The following is a 17376-nucleotide window of genomic DNA, read 5'->3' as shown; positions in this document are numbered from 1 at the left end:
AACAACTAAAGCATTCTGAACTTAGACCTATTCATTTTATCTTAACTAAATGTCTCACGTGTTCTTTCTTTGACAAGGTTTAGGAAGTCCCACACAATTGACAACCTGGACGCTCTCAGTGGCAATGTCCATTTAGAGGCCTCTAACATCTTCTATGGTGAAAGCATGGAGGTCATTTGTTCTTGTTGCAGGGTGACAGTTTGATGCCATTGACAACCATTGTGAAGTTATTCTAAAGTCATAAAATCTTTGTACATCGTATTTGAATTATTGTTGTTTAATTTATTGTGTGTGATTAAGAAATTAAATGTCTATACTGACAAAGTGACTTGGAATTATTTTATAAAATAGTGTCACTACTCACATCAACAACCAACAGTAGACAAACAAATGAATACAGCAAAGTAAAATGGAAATAAGTTCAGGCAAAGTTCAAGATTTTAAACAAATTGATTCAATGCCATTTACATGAAATCTCTCTCTTGTTCTCCAACCACATCTACCGCCATCTTATCTCTGACATTAGTGCTCCATTAACATGTTATAGCAGAAATAGACGGTAACTAAAGCCCACTAATGCCCCATTACAATTTTAATTTTAATGATTTGTTTACAGTATTGAAAAAAAGACATGCTCTTCCCGTAGAGATGATTTTATTCACCTCACACTTATCGTCTCCTTAAGATGTGCATCACTGCATATGCAGAAGCTGAACGGCAGGTCCCAGAAAAACACATGGTATATTTTCCATCTGGTAAACTGAGCCATGCACTTTTCACAGCATTTCCATTACAATCCTGCTTTTCATGCGTGGACCCACGCTTGCTTTGGCAAAAGCAAAATAAGGATCTGAATAAACTTCTTCAAACACTACTTGTTGGCTTAGCTGCTTTGAAGTACAGAGTGTATAGGATTCACGTTGTTTTGGGCGTAAATCACTTTAATCGTTCCACTATTACACACTTACAGTTACACAAATGAAACAAAGAGAAATTAGCAATGCATGGCAAATCATTCTCAATATGAGAAAAATGTAAGTTAACCCCCCAAGGAGTTTGAAAAGCATATTTATAAATGAATATACTAAGTAGGTATTGACATATAATGTGCAGTTTTCATTTACAGCCGGGGGTCTTTAGCATTTTCTTGGCAGAGACACTTTGAAAACACTAAATACATTGCTGGTTATACATACATACTTCTTCCGCTTCATCCGGGGCCGGTTCGCGGGGGCAGCAGTCTAAGCAGAGATGCCCAGACTTCCCTCTGCTGGTTATTATTTTGAATTTGGTTTCAATTCGGCATCTTCTACCCTGCAATTTCCCCACGGTCCTTACTCCTCAGCCCTGACTCCTCACCCCTGACCCCTCACCCCTGACTCCTCACACCTTAGCACTGTTTTAGAGGATCATGGGTAAACTGACTGAACCTTCATGATTTATTTTGGTGTAATCTCTTTGTACCGTGTTTCCCAATCCTGGTCCTGGGGGCCCCAAGGGACACACATTTTGCCCTAGCACTCACACACCTGACTCAAATGAAAGACTTGATGATAGGTTGATTACATCAAGTGTGTGAGTGGTAGGGCAACATTTGAATCAGGTGTGTGAGTGGTAGGGCAACATTTGAATCAGGTGTGTGAGTGGTAGGGCAACATTTGAATCAGGTGTGTGAGTGGTAGGGTAACATTTGAATCAGGTGTGTGAGTGGTAGGGTAACATTTGAATCAGGTGTGTGAGTGGTAGGTTAACATTTGAATCAGGTGTGTGAGTGGTAGGGCAACATTTGAATCAGGTGTGTGAGTGGTAGGGCAACATTTGAATCAGGTGTGTGAGTGGTAGGGCAAAAACCAAAACATGCACCCCTTTGGGTCTCGAGGATGAGGATTGGGAAACACTGTCTCTTAACATTTCCAGCAAGACCTTGTGGCTACTTAAACTCAAAGGATACAGTGACAAATGCTTTTACACAAATGATTTGGCTACAGTTTTACTAAACATGTTGTAAATGTGTATTATAACAAGTACTGTATGGAGACATCTTTCCCCGGTTATGTCCTAAGGGGATAGTAATGATGCCATTCATACTGTCTTTTCTACACATCATCATTAGCCTGGTCCCTGATATGTTTGTGCTTTTTCTCACACCTTTGGCCCAAATCCTGGATGGTTGGCGGGAGACATACAGCCAGGCTACAGTATGTCAATCATGCACTGGTTTCTTCCCCATCTCAATGTTCGCTCCTGCCTCTGACTGCATATACTCCCCTCACCTCCTTCTTAAAACCCACTGAAGGAGAATGTCCAAGGGGAGGACTTCTGGTTTGCTCCTCCACTGGGTTATGTGATGTAGATGAGTAGAGTGAGGTAAGGAACATACAGTTGAGAAAAGTTCCCAAGTATCTCCTTCTCTTCTCCTGCCTCATCTTAGACTTTTGTCTTTCCTCCTCTTCTGGTTCTTCTTATTGAGGATGTGTCTCAGGGAGCTGCTCATGTAGAAAGGTCTGGCTGCAGAACCATTGTTCACCTCCAGATCCACCACTATGGATAGAAACACAAAGACAATCAAATAACACAGGACCTCTGAGTCATTTACCCCAAACTACAATTAAACGTTATATAAGTCATTTACCCCAACCTAAATTACACATTATATAACAGTCATTTACCCCAACTTACAATTAAACATTTTATGAGTAATTTACTCAAACCTACATTACACATTATATGCGTAATTTACCCCTACCTACAATTCAATAAGTTATTGTTCTCCTACCTACAGTTAAACATTCAAAATAGTCACACACACCTCAACCTACAGTTAAACATTCAAAATAGTCATACACACCTCAACCTACAGTTAAACATTCTAAATAGTCATACACACCTCAACCTACAGTTAAACATTCTAAATAGTCATACACACCTCAACCTACAGTTAAACATTCTAAATAGTCATACACACCTCAACCTACAGTTAAACATTCTAAATAGTCATACACACCTCAACCTACAGTTAAACATTCTAAATAGTCATACACACCTCAACCTACAGTTAAACATTCAAAATAGTCACACACACCTCAACCTACAGTTAAACATTCTAAATAGTCATACACACCTCAACCTACAGTTAAACATTCTAAATTGTCATACACACCTCAACCTACAGTTAAACATTCTAAATAGTCATACACACCTCAACCTACAGTTAAACATTCTAAATAGTCATACACACCTCAACCTACAGTTAAACATTCTAAATAGTCATACACACCTCAACCTACAGTTAAACATTCAAAATAGTCATACACACCTCAACCTACAGTTAAACATTCTAAATAGTCATACACACCTCAACCTACAGTTAAACATTCTAAATAGTCATACACACCTCAACCTACAGTTAAACATTCTAAATAGTCATACACACCTCAACCTACAGTTAAACATTCTAAATAGTCATACACACCTCAACCTACAGTTAAACATTCTAAATAGTCATACACACCTCAACCTACAGTTAAACATTCAAAATAGTCATACACACCTCAACCTACAGTTAAACATTCTAAATAGTCATACACACCTCAACCTATAGTTAAACATTCTAAATAGTCATACACACCTCAACCTACAGTAAAACATTCTAAATAGTCATACACACCTCAACCTACAGTAAAACATTCTAAATAGTCATACACACCTCAACCTACAGTTAAACATTCTAAATAGTCATACACACCTCAACCTACAGTTAAACATTCTATAAAAGAAATGTACTCCAAACTCACTGATTGTAAACTCCTTTAGATCCACTTAAAATACTAAACATTGTAATATACTTCAGTTTTATAAAAACCCATTGATCACAACCTCAGATTTCAACTGATCTACCTTTAGACAGCCAGCCTTTTCCAAATCCTCTTTGTAATACCCAAAGACGAGGGATAATATTAGAATGCATACAAATACAATGTACTCACCTAACAGTTGTGATATCATCACACCATTCAGATTTATTTATAAAAGTGATTTCACATTATCATGAGGCTGTTGATACAAAAGTGTTCTGTACAAAAACATTAAGTCACCTGGGAACTGATGTGTTACAGAACCTAGTATTAAAAACATCACTACAATACATCCATACTAATCCATATAAAATTACCAAAAATGGCTTTACCATCCTTTTATAAAGAGAATTTTAAAAAGTTCTCAGCAGTAGATTATAAAATCGCTAAAGAATAAGAGGGACATTTCTCCATGTAGAACTAGGCACATTTACTAGCAACTGCTTTCGGACTTCCTGAAATGTCAGGCTCTTATTAAAATCTCCACATTTTAGCATCCAGTGTATTCAGAAGGGATGACCTCCCTTAGCTTACATTATAACTATCACCTACATTATATGAATGAGGGTAAAACCAAAGTGTTGGTTGTTAACGTCCTACAAGTGTCATTTGACACACTCTTAATGTACATCGAATGTTAGTGTGTTTTGTGTCTTTAGTGTCACGTAAAGTCTGGAGTTGTGTTCCTGTGCCCAGAACTGTGTCAATAAATGGACCAAAAGTGCCTCTTCAACCAATTTTAAGCATAAACAACCAACAAAAACATTCCAGCAAGAGAGAAAAGCCACCTCAGTTTCATTTCCCCACAGACATTTTTTGAAAATATCTCCAGGGTGACGTTTTACACTAAGCACAGATCTAGCACCAGTCCTAACCATAATCATTAGAGAAGAAAAAGCTAAACTGACCCAGGATCACTGTCTAAGAACAGATTCGTCCTAGACATGACCTTACATTACAGTACATGAAACCATTGCACAAACACCGTAGTATCACCAGGGGGTGCCCTTGTACTGTTTCACCCCACAACTCCAGAGTGTTCCACCAATCACAAAAGAAGACAGTTGCATCTGAAATACATCCTTTTTTTGCCCCTTGCAGTGTGTTGGGGGTAACTGCAATTCTGACACACACACACACACACTCACACAGGTGCTGCAGAGCTCTGAAGCAGGGGTCACCAATGTCAGCACAGCAGAGGGAGGAACACAAGGAGGACAAAGGAAGAAAAGGCAAGAATCAGAACTTTCAGGAAGTTGAATAGAGCCCCGCCCCTTTCTAAACCCGCCCACGTTAGGTCCAGCCATGTCCTGCCAAGGTCCTCCTGCCCAGTTAGAGCCTCATTCCGCTGTGCTCCGGACAACCAACAGGCTGTAAATGGATAGGTCCAGGCCGTTAGTATTCTGGCCTATCACAAGGCAGATGTTCAATGCTGTGGGCTATGAGGAGACAGATGCTCGGTGTACTGGCCAATCACAAGGCAGACGTTGAGTGTTGTAGCCTATCAGGAGGTAGTGTAGAGCTTGGAGCTCTTCTCTCTGCGCAGAATCTTGTGCAGCTGAGGGGACATATAAAAGGGCTTCAGGGGTGAGCCGTCGTTCCTCTCCAAGTCTTCACCTGGATCACCAGGCCCCAGGGAGGAGGAGGAGCAAGAGGCAGAGCAAGAGGCAGAGCAAGAGGCAGAGCAAGAGGCGTAGCAAGAGGAGAGAACATGTATAGGTAGAAAGGCGGGAAAAGAAACAAAGACAAAGTAAGACAGGAGTTAGCAGAGCCAGGCAATTTGGAAAATCAGGCAGGAAGATTAAGAAAAGGCTTCTATTGGTTTTAGTCAGCCATTGTCTTCCTGGTTTAGTGATTAGTGTACAACACAAGCCCAGTACAACGTGAATATTGTCAATCATCTCTGGAAGAACAAGCTTTTATTGGTTAAACAATGATAATAGGCAGCGAAATACGTAGTAAAACAAGAGGAAGGTTCTAGATAATTTGTGTCCATTTCCCTCAGGTCAGATAACCATGACGAGCGACAGCCTAAACCCTCCTTTAAAAACATCTACACCACTAATGTTATCAGAGGGCAACAACAGAAACATCTACACCACTAATGTTATCAGAGGGCAACAACAGAAACATCTACACCACTAATGTTATCAGAGGGCAACAACAGAAACATCTACACCACTAATGTTATCAGAGGGCAACAACAGAAACATCTACACCACTAATGTTATCAGAGGGCAACAACAGAAACATCTACACCACTAATGTTATCAGAGGGCAACAACAGAAACATCTACACCACTAATGTTATCAGAGGGCAACAACAGAAACATCTACACCACTAATGTTATCAGAGGGCAACAACAGAAACATCTACACCACTAATGTTATCAGAGGGCAACAACAGAAACATCTACACCACTAATGTTATCAGAGGGCAACAACAGAAACATCTACACCACTAATGTTATCAGAGGACAACAACAGAAACTCTCAATTGGTTCAGAAGAACCGTTTGTCAGTTCTAAAGCCCTGTGGTTTCCATATGGTATACCATGTATCACACAATCACCCTACACTGAGACCAGATTTAAAGTGATCCATTCACTTACAGAAACAGAGGAACAAGGTGTCCACACACATTGCATAGACATTGAAGAAGCCGTGGGCAATCAGGTAGGATCCGAATATCACCGTCTGCCAATGACAATAGAGACAGTCAGTGAACAGGCTTAGAATCATGCAATGCTGATTAAAACTCCATTTGACGTTACCATTCCTTACCAGAAGTGGAAGCCAGTAATAATTTAGAGACGGCACCTCCTCTTGAATAACAGGTATCTTACGAGTGAAAACGAAAAAGGCTAGAACACCTGGAAAAGACAAATTGCTTGTCATGTGAAAAAAAATAACTTTCAGAGAGGGAAGATGTTTGTACTCAGCTATGAGGTCCTACAAAAACCCACTGCAGAGAAGGTGATACAGTGGTTACACATTAGTTACTACACCAACGTTACTACACCACTTTAGTTATACCTATGTGTGGGAAAGACTGTGGGAACTCACCAACACTCCCTGAAATAAGCACTTTTCCCAAGAAGAGCAAAAAGTCTGTCACCTTATCCAGCACAGCCACCCTACAGAGGGGAGGAGAAGTTCAGAGGCCCAGAGAAAGACAATAACCCACAGAGGAAGAGAGAGACAGGCATACAGAGACAGATATACAGGCACAAAAGACAGATATACAGATGGACTGATTGACAGAAACCGACAGAGAGACAGGTAGACAGAGAGACAGGCAGAATATATAACACAAAGCCAGGCTTTACAGTACCTCACTACATTCCTCATCAGGAGGTAGAAAGCATCTTTGGCTGATGTGCAGAAGTTCTTCCCATAGATCGCAATCTGGGGGCAAGAAATTATAACAATTCTGACAGTTGCATATATTGTAAGAACTAACTGATCTGCTGTACTAAAATTGCACCCCTCCAAAAATCCCTAAACATGTCAAAACCCACCATGATGTAGGCGTTCCTGTTCATGAACTTAATGAAATGTTCCAGACACCAGAAGCAGCATTTCAGACAGCAGATGAGAAAACGGGCAAAAGTGTTGTGAGCACCTGAAAAGACATGAGTAAGATCCTCATGAAACAACATGTCACGGTAAATATCCAGGAGTACTGCAAACAAACTGATAGAAGCAAATGTCACACCTTTGAGCCTGTGGTCCAGATACTCCAGAACAACCCGGAACGTCTGTACTATAGCCAGGATCAGAGAACCAAATGCCAGAGAACCTGTGTGGAACCTAGGATATACACAAACCCATTTAATACCAGTCTGTTCATGTGTGTCAAACAATGAAGCTCATACATCCACTAATCTTCCCGTCACAGCCTTAACACTTTAATAACAGTAGGTTTTAGCCCAGGGACATATCCCTGGGCTAAAACCCTTCCAATATTCAGTGTTCTAAACGCATTCTCCTCCCCATGTGCCCAGCCCTGATCACACACCGGACAGCCCTGCTGAAAGAGGACAACACAGGACATGGGGGTATATCCTGGGGCTTCTGTAGGGCCCAGTAGTAGGAGGCGAATGCCCCAGCCAGGGTGCACTGTCCCAGGGCGATGGTGAAGTTCACCAGCCAGAGGAACACCAGCAGGTTGCACAGCTGCAGCACGAGGATGTAGCGGTGGTAGAGGCTCTCGCCACCGTAGAAAGCAAAGGTGCACTGGGAGCCCGGGCAGACCTTTGTGACGTTGGTCTGACTGAACGCCTGGGGAGAGGGACAGGGTACTGACTCAGTCCAAATGTGTTGACCGATTCCCCATAACAGGGAATTTATTGGGTCACAAATCTTATGATAAACAGGGGGAAATGTGAGATTTACACATCTGACTGCTTATTTGATTTGTCATACAAATGTACAAATGTTGTGGTCACGGTCAAGTGTCGTGGTCACGGTCAAGTGTTGTGGTCTAATTCAGCATGTCAAGGCTAATAACATGTAGTACTGTGGGAGAATCTAGTATATTGAGATGGACTGCTAGCAGCAGTAAAACCCCAGTGAGAAAGAACAGAGAAACACAGACCTCCGGATTACAGGTGATGTTGGAATACATGCATTTGTCCTGCGTTGACATGACCTTATAGACGGGGTCACCAGACGAGGCCAAAAAGCTGAGGTGAAATCCGTTAAGGAAACACGAGTCTAGGTCCTGTCTGTAGTATTGGTCCTGTCTGTAGTATTGGTCCTGTCTGTAGTATTGGTCCTGTCTGTAGTAAGTCTTGGTCCTGTCTGTAGTATTGGTCCTGTCTGTAGTAAGTCTTGGTCCTGTCTGTAGTATTGGTCCTGTCTGTAGTAAGTCTTGGTCCTGTCTGTAGTCTTGGTCCTGTCTGCAGTAAGTCGTGGTCCTGTCTGTAGTCTTGGTCCTGTCTGTAGTAAGTCGTGGTCCTGTCTGTAGTAAGTCTTGGTCCTGTCTGTAGTCTTGGTCATGTCTGCAGTAAGTCTTGGTCCTGTCTGTAGTCTTGGTCCTGTCTGTAGTAAGTCATGGTCCTGTCTGTAGTAAGTCATGGTCCTGTCTGTAGTAAGTCTTGGTCCTGTCTGTAGTCTTGGTCCTGTCTGCAGTAAGTCGTGGTCCGGTCTGTAGTCTTGGTCCTGTCTGTAGTAAGTCGTGGTCCTGTCTGTAGTCTTGGTCCTGTCTGCAGTAAGTCTTGGTCCTGTCTGCAGTAAGTCTTGGTCCTGTCTGCAGTAAGTCTTGGTCCTGTCTGTAGTCTTGGTCCTGTCTGTAGTCTTGGTCCTGTCTGTAGTAAGTCATGGTCCTGTCTGTAGTAAGTCTTGGTCCTGTCTGTAGTCTTGGTCCTGTCTGTAGTCTTGGTCCTGTCTGCAGTAAGTCGTGGTCCGGTCTGATATCTGCTGCGTATATAAAGGATACACAGCGGTGACAGCCCAGTACGCTATGCAGATGGCCAGCAGCACAAAGGTCAGGATCGGGTAGAAAAGAGTGGACATAATGTAGCCAATGGCCCTGGAGAAAAGACAGACACAAGGGTGGAAAGGTCAACGTTTGCTCCATGTTCCAACATTTAGCACACAGATGGTGGTGGGCAACAAAGGTGAAAGGTCAGGTCTTCCTCTAGGAGGTCCCTCACCTGCTCCCCTCCTTCAGCAGAGCGATGGCGATCCTTACTCTCCTCCGCAGAAAAAACAGGATTATTAAGATGACCGCCTCCATGACGGACAGGGAGATCACTGCAAAATGAATCATTACAATTTAGTAGAAGAACAATCAAATAAATATGAACATACAGCTTAGATGGACAAACATCTAGACACTCGGGCCACAGCGTCTCAGGGGATTTGGCCTAGTTTCAAAATGATCCAGCTGCATACAGTTAACAGGAAAATCCAGGGTTTCTCATCTATTATTTGCATATTTAGAAGCAGGAACAAGAAAACGAACATAACAAGCAGACATGTCTTGCTGCTTTACATCAATTTAAAGAGATGTGATAGAATAAGGACAGCTGTGATGGAGGATGTGAGTGGAGGACGCCTCACTGAAGACGAGCCAAGTCTGGCTGAGTTGCAGGTAAACCCGAAAGTCCGTCTGGAAGCCAATGTCAGAGATGGTGACATCACTATCAAGGTGACGCTTCCCTTTCAGTGTGCTGAATTCCCAGTAGCAGTGCCAGATCCCTGAGAGAGAGACAGACAGGGTAGAGTGAGACAGGTGAGAAGCTAAAACATTCTATCTGCATTTAGATTGCCATGACAACAGACGTGTTGGGAGTGGAGGGCCCTGGTTCCCACAGAGATATACTGTAGCCATAGTGGGGATACTGTACACACGCTAAGGTCAGCCTTTCAATGAAAGAGGCCTTTGATGAGGCAGAAGTAGTGGTTGGAGTGGAAAGTGGACTAGTGGTTAGAGATTTGGCCAGCAACTGAAAGGCTGCTTGTCCAAAATCCAAAGCCAACTGGATTAAATCTCTGTAGTCCTCCTGACTAAAGCACTATACTGTAATTGCTCATTCGAGTGTTTCTGGACTAGAGCGTTTGTTAAACAACTAGAATGTCAATGGTTGTGGAAGATCTAGGGTGTTCCCCTCCAGTCCTCAGGGTACTGACAGGTGTCACTGTTCCTCCAGACCTAACCTGACACCTCAGGTACTTTTCATCTGGTTGGGCTGTATCAGGCAGGTCCCTCTCAGATTCGTCAAACAAAATAAAACCGTGCGGGACCTACTTGAATTTGACCAATGGAAACACTGACAAACCTCTCATAACTCATCAGACAGAATAAATACACAGCTGATTAAAGTAACATGACTAGCTGTTGGTTTTGGTCAGGTGTGACTAACTGTAGCCCGCCACTGTGGATGAGTGTGTGTGACTAACTGTAGCCCGCCACTGTGGATGAGTGTGTGTGACTAACCGTAGCCCGCCACTATGGATGAGTGTGTGTGACTAACCGTAGCCCGCCGCTGTGGATGAGTGTGCGTGACTAACCGTAGCCCGCCACTGTGGATGAGTGTGCGTGACTAACCGTAGCCCGCCACTGTGGATGAGTGTGCGTGACTAACCGTAGCCCGCCACTGTGGATGAGTGTGCGTGACTAACCGTAGCCCGCCACTGTGGATGAGTGTGCGTGACTAACCGTAGCCCGCCGCTGTGGATGAGTGTGCGTGACTAACCGTAGCCCGCCGCTGTGGATGAGTGTGCGTGACTAACCGTAGCCCGCCGCTGTGGATGAGTGTGCGTGACTAACCGTAGCCCGCCGCTGTGGATGAGTGTGCGTGACTAACCGTAGCCCGCCGCTGTGGATGAGTGTGCGTGACTAACCGTAGCCCGCCGCTGTGGATGAGTGTGCGTGACTAACCGTAGCCCGCCGCTGTGGATGAGTGTGCGTGACTAACCGTAGCCCGCCGCTGTGGATGAGTGTGTGACTAACCGTAGCCCGCCGCTGTGGATGAGTGTGTGACTAACCGTAGCCCGCCGCTGTGGATGAGTGTGTGACTAACCGTAGCCCGCCGCTGTGGATGAGTGTGTGACTAACCGTAGCCCACCGCTGTGGATGAGTGTGTGACTAACCGTAGCCCGCCGCTGTGGATGAGTGTGTGACTAACCGTAGCCCGCCGCTGTGGATGAGTGTGTGACTAACCGTAGCCCACCACGGCGATGACTCCAAAAATGACAAGCCAAAGGAGAACTCCAGCTGTGAACCGCAGCAGCAAGATGAAGACCAGACTGACCAGCATGGTTATCACCAGACCTCTGGACACACACACAGACAAACAGACAGACACACGTCAAGTTTGTATGGCTATCCTCATGGGGACCAGAAAATAGAAATTGCATGCTCATTTGCCCTAATCTTAACCCTAACCCTAACCCTAACCCTAACTTTACCTAGATGTAATGCCTAACCTTAACCCTAAACTTAACCAACAACGCCTGGACCTTAAAGAAACCCTCATTCTAACTATAAAATAAATTGTAAGTTTGACCATAAACCCAGAGCTGGAAATTGACTTTTACCTCACTGGGACCAGCAAAAGGTCACCATGAGTCAAAGTTTTTCTGGTTTTACTATACTCATGGGGACATTTAGTCCCCATGAGTATAGTTAAACCTAAAACACACACACCCACCCACCCACCCACCCAAATCCACCTACACCCACACATCAAGGTACAAAGGAAAAATGCCCATCTGACAGGAAAACAGATGCCAGCACAGAAACACAGGTCTTACATTAAGATCCAGTACCAGGAGTTGGCATAATCCTCAAAGATCTTCATGCCAACCTCTTTGGCATCTAGCAGACTGGTAATGCCACTAGGAGAGAGGGAGAGAGGAGGAGGGGGAGAAAGGAGGAGAGGAAAAGGAGGAGAGAGGAGGAGGAGGGGGAGAGGAGAAGAGAGGAGGAGAGAGGAGGAGGGGGAGAGAGAAGGAAGAGGAGGGGGAGAGAGGAGAGGAAAAGGGGAAGAGAGGAGGAGTGGGAGAGAGAGAGGGGAGAGAGAGGGAGTGAGGAGGAGGAGAGAGTAGGAGAGGAAAGGGGGGAGAGAGGAGGAGGGGGAGAGGAGTAGGAGGAGGGGGAGTGAGGGGAGAGAGGGAGAGAGGAGGAGGGGGAGAGGAGGAGGAGGAGGGGGAGAGAGGGAGAGAGGGAGAGAGGAAAAGGGGGAGAGAGGGAGAGAGGAGGAGGGGGAGAGGAGGAGGACGGGGAGGGGGAGAGAGGGGGAGAGAGGGAGAGAGGAGGAGGAGGGGGAGGGAGGAGGAGAGAGGAGGAGGAGGGGGAGGGAGGAGGAGAGAGGGAGAGAGGAGGAGGAGGGGGAGGGAGGAGGAGAAGGAGAGGGGAGTGAGAAAAAGGAGGAGAGGAAGACAGAGAGGAGGAGGGGGGTGGAAGAGAGAAAGAGGAAGAGTGGGAGAGAGAACATGCTCATTGAGACCACCAGCGACCTGTGTTGTGTGACCATCACTCTGAGTAAGCAGGACGCAGTGGGGTCAGGACGCAGTGGGGTCAGGACGCAGTGGGGTCAGGACGCAGTGGGGTCAGGATGCAGTGCTGTTTATCAGGGGGGCTGTATGACTCTAAGCAGGATGGGTCAGGACGCAGTGCTGTTTATGGGGGGGGGGGGGGCATTTACATTGAAGTTATTCAGGATCCAACCTCTTTGCCCTGCGTTTTACTAGGCTGGCTAAAAGAAGGGGATGGAGGTGTCACTAATAGGAAAACTAGTATACATGACTTGTGAAAATATTGAATAAATACCTTATAAACCCCTATCTATTAAAGGCTTTATAACTACGTACACTCATATTAACAATGTATACTATATTTGCTCAGCACTTTATTTCTATAACTACTAAATCAAAACCTTGCTGACTGCTGAATTTCTCACTCCTCTCTGGGCCACTCTGTCTCTGTTGGTTCAGTCACTGGTTCACTAGTTCACAATATTTCAAAAACTAAAAACGTATTTGAATTGTGTAAAGCAGTTACAGGGGGATATTGAAATGAATTAGATATTATTACTTTATATTTAAAATTTTATTAAAAAGCTTGGTCAATTACATATTTACAAATAACATGCATGGTCACCTTGCACATTGTTTGTAAATCGACATGCCCGAAACCAGTTTTCACTTCTTAGCACTACTTAGCACTACTTAGCACTACTTAGCACTACTTAGCACCGTATTCCTTAAAACATGCACGCACATTTTCTCACTGAAGTAATGGTGCATTTCAATGTAATGCAAACATCAGTAATTTCCTCCGAGCCATCATGACAGATATTTTATTACATGACTATTTTGGTACCAACATTTCCCCCCAAGTGAGGCGGAGGCCTTCGGAGATTTACTTGCAAAATGGAAAATCTACACGCATTTGGCGTTTAGCAGGTGTTATTTTCGGACCCTGATTAGATATCTGAACCGAACTGCTCACTAGACTGTCAGCAACTACAGGTCTGTTGGAAAGACACAACCAACCTTCCACTCTCCAGAGTCGAGTACCAAGCTCAGAAACGTTTCCATGGGGACAGCTCCCTCATATCAGGAGCAAAGCTCCATAGGTATTCATTTAAACAGGGCCATCATATTAATCTTTAAAACAAATATAGTAACGCATCATCAAGTAATTTAGTTACGAAAAGGGAGTCGCAGATGTAATAAAGCTACCAGTGATGTGCCTTCGTGTTCCAAGCTCTAACAGATGGAGTTTAGAGAAACCTCCTGTCAAAACCAAAACAATAGATGCCTTGTTGAAGGTTTTTGTGGTAGGCAATGTAATTGGACTTGTTGAAATGCTTGGTATTCATCTGAAAGGCAGTGGTGGGTGGTTGTGTAGTCCCATCTGAGGGACAGCCTGAAGGATTCCAGCCTGAAGGGTTAAACTCTGAGCAGAGTAAACAGGGACAACCTTTTAAGAAATGCTCTTCGCAAATAACTGTCATTCTTAACAGGTTGTATTTTCATTGTAACTAGATATACAGAGGTCGCAGAAACAAAATAAATGACAGTAGCTTTTCCAGTCAAAACCAGTCTGTAAATGACACATAAAATAACATTAATTCTAAACTGTTTTCTCTATTGGGACACAAACTGCAACCAAGTCCTCTCAGTTGCAACACCTTATTAGCATGTCACGCTATTTAGGCAAAATACATTTTGGATATTTATTCTGCTATTCTAAACATATTTGTTCTGCTAGAGTGACTATAATTGTAAAAAAAAAAAGTAAGAACTTTCCCACCTTTTTTGACGGTCAATAATTCCATATTGCTCAAATTCTTGGTGCAGTAAGTTGGCCAACTAGCTGAGTGAATCTCTGCATTGAAAATAGTTGTATCCAGATAAGTAAATTAAGTATAACTATGTTCTAATTATATTTTATAAACACTGCCTAATTATAATAATAACACAAAATATTATTAGAAAACCAGTGAGCAGGCAGGGCTGGTCCTGGTAGTTCCCAGAACGGGAGACCAGATGCTACAGGAAGAGGTGTTGGAGGGCCAGTAGGGGGCACTCTTCCCTCTGGTTTAAAAATTTACATTTACATTTAAACTCAAATGTTGAAGAGCAGTAAAGGGGACATTGCGTCATTATTCTGACGTTGGGCCTTTTTTTTAGAGTTTTACCAAATCTCTGCAAACATCAGAATAAAGTATGAGTGAAGGAAAACATGGAGGGAACAATAGCAACGCTTAGCTTTGACCAACGTGGTGAGCTACAATTAATGGATGTTAACGCCACATCAGAGACCAGACCTGGAGGTGATGTGCTTTCCCTTCCAGAGCTGGAGAGGACCACATTACCCATGATGCACGGCCAGGCGGAAAGGTTAGTTTACAGACAGTGAGTTTGGGGTAATACTAGGTCACAGTTAAGGTTGGAAATTCTTTTAATAAATTCGAGACCTTTCCACTCCTTGCTGCATGGCTGTAACTTGGCTATAAAGAAAAAACATTCAGCTGGTCATTAATTAATTGTTACCAAGGCAAACAAACAGAGTTAAATCAATGCAACCATTAAAAACAAGGACTTTATAATGGCAGCTCATTGCTATGAAACGATCAAAACCTTGCAATCCTCAATGTATCCTCTGTTTTATCAATCCCACAGATGGATCCACCTGGATTGATAGTTTGAGAGGCTGTATACATTAGCCTGAAGGAGATCGCTCCACCACTCTCATGCTACTGACTCAGCTGCTTATTCATGCAAACATGACAGGAGGTCTTCCAGTGATCCACAAGCCGCAGTACCAGGCCCGGGTCATGTACACCTCTTAGTCCTACCCTGCAATAGTTGTCCAGTTCACTCTGGGTTCAAGGTTGGAATCCCTATGACAACATCATAGCATATAAATCCCCCAAACAGTGAACAGATTTGTACAACATGGTTTTTAAGGAATACATATTGGGGAATTTTATTTTTGCACTTTCAGAATCCAATCAATAGTCTCACTCAGCAGAAACACCAGAACCAAAGTCTGCAGAGGGATGTTGGGGAGAGCAGGACTTACTTGGCGGCGTGTCGCAGATCGATCACACTCCTCAGGTTACCAAGCCCGTCTTTGAAGTTGGTTTTGTTGGCAACAGTTAGCGTCCCATTCCTGGTGATGAAGTCCGGGAAGCAACGCTGGAGGACTGAAACAAACACATTTCCTTATTATATCTGATATTTTGATGGTTATCCCATTGTGCATTATTGGGTTTATATGCTTAAAGCTGTTGTATTAGCAATATTCCACAAACCCCTCAGGGCATTAAAGCAAGGAATTACACTGTTGTACTGTATATGGTTTCATACAAAACGGCTATCAGCCAATCAGAAGTCAGGATTCAAACCACCCAGTTAATAAAATCAGACATGCATTGTAAAAAATAAGTGCCTTTCACATCCCCAACTTAACACCCTTCCACAACATCAAAGAGTTTGAGTAGATGGTGTGTAAGTTCTGACAGACAGTCTGGATTCACTTACACGGTCGGCTTGGAACTATCATGGAGGGGCAATCCTCATCACGCAAGACTTGTGCAATGGACTAAACCAACGAGAGAGGAAGAAAAAAACCTATTTTTAATTATAATATACATTTACTACCCAATTCCTACAAAAAAAACTGACTGGGTGGGTAAACTGGGCTTTCACCTCAGAGGTTAGTTTCACTACATACAGACAAAATACTGTGAGAGATGCGTCACAACACCCTAAGAGTTTTGATCAAACAGGACCAGGAGGGGAGTGGGTGTGTGGCAGCGTTGGACAGGAACACAAGTCTCTCACACGGCACAGAATGCTGGGAAACCCTGCGATCTGATGGGTGGCATTCGTCAGTTTAATCTGGTCTGGAAACTGACTGAGAGAGCAAATGAGTCAACACAGGGTGACTATCTGATTACCCATCTCCCTCCTGTCCTCTCAGTCTCTCCATCTCTTCTGAGGTGTTCTGCCAGCATGTCTGACGAACATGGGCAATTATTGCAGTCTGCGTTCTGTAAAATAACTCGACCAAGCCGTGAATGACATCTGCAGATGCCGACCTTCTCTCGTCTGTCACAGGACTTGAAAAAGTCTAATTATGCTCCCTGTCCTGCGTAGTTACTGGACGGGCTTCAGCACTTTCATGGCACACATTTTTCTTTCCTATCACTGCAATACAACCCGATATTGCTTTGCATATCAATGTTTCTCAAAATGGTTTAAATTATCTTCCCTATAATAAGTCTTAGTCCATAGTACTAAGCAATTGTTTTGGATCTCAATTGAATGCCAGGGAAGATTATTGATTATTCATTACGACTGACACCTTACAGATTGAAAACCACGTCTGAAAACTAAAGGACTTCAGATCATAAGCCTCTGTACCTTTCTGGGGTTGTCGAAGCCTGGCTTGCAGAACTGCTTGTAGTAGTCCCAGTAGCTCTTATTGTACCTGTAATTGTACTGCATATCAAGGTAGGTGGCAAACCTGTCCGGGCACTTGGAGACACAGAGC

At 43.6% G+C, this 17376-nt stretch overlaps 1 protein-coding gene across 4 annotated transcripts in view; it reads right to left on the bottom strand.

Moving 5' to 3' along the window:
- Positions 1-1964: 1964 nt before the first annotated feature.
- Positions 1965-17376, bottom strand: part of slc44a5b (solute carrier family 44 member 5b) — a 37285-nt gene continuing 21873 nt past the window's right edge. Inside the window, exons 6-24 of one of the 4 annotated variants that reach the window (XM_034293790.1) lie at positions 17247-17375; positions 16362-16422; positions 15901-16024; positions 15674-15718; positions 15293-15325; positions 12120-12203; positions 11527-11639; positions 9924-10061; positions 9515-9614; positions 9298-9390; positions 8455-8542; positions 7876-8138; positions 7573-7667; positions 7376-7479; positions 7189-7262; positions 6921-6991; positions 6639-6727; positions 6467-6551; positions 1965-2541 (exon numbers count right to left, since the gene is read on the bottom strand). In XM_034293790.1, coding sequence (XP_034149681.1) covers positions 2423-2541; positions 6467-6551; positions 6639-6727; positions 6921-6991; positions 7189-7262; positions 7376-7479; positions 7573-7667; positions 7876-8138; positions 8455-8542; positions 9298-9390; positions 9515-9614; positions 9924-10061; positions 11527-11639; positions 12120-12203; positions 15293-15325; positions 15674-15718; positions 15901-16024; positions 16362-16422; positions 17247-17375 — 1908 coding nt within the window. In that variant the 3' untranslated portion in view covers positions 1965-2422. Of the gene's footprint in view, positions 2542-2843; positions 5472-6466; positions 6552-6638; positions 6728-6920; positions 6992-7188; positions 7263-7375; positions 7480-7572; positions 7668-7875; positions 8139-8454; positions 8543-9297; positions 9391-9514; positions 9615-9923; positions 10062-11526; positions 11640-12119; positions 12204-15292; positions 15326-15673; positions 15719-15900; positions 16025-16361; positions 16423-17246; position 17376 lie in introns of those variants that run through there. The other 3 variants (XM_029121620.2, XM_029121623.2, XM_029121624.2) reach the window with 3 other exon arrangements.

The sequence above is a fragment of the Esox lucius genome, chromosome 8, assembly GCF_011004845.1.
Source record: "Esox lucius isolate fEsoLuc1 chromosome 8, fEsoLuc1.pri, whole genome shotgun sequence".
Classification (NCBI taxonomy): domain Eukaryota; kingdom Metazoa; phylum Chordata; class Actinopteri; order Esociformes; family Esocidae; genus Esox; species Esox lucius.
This window is presented reverse-complemented; position numbering and strand designations above follow the sequence as displayed.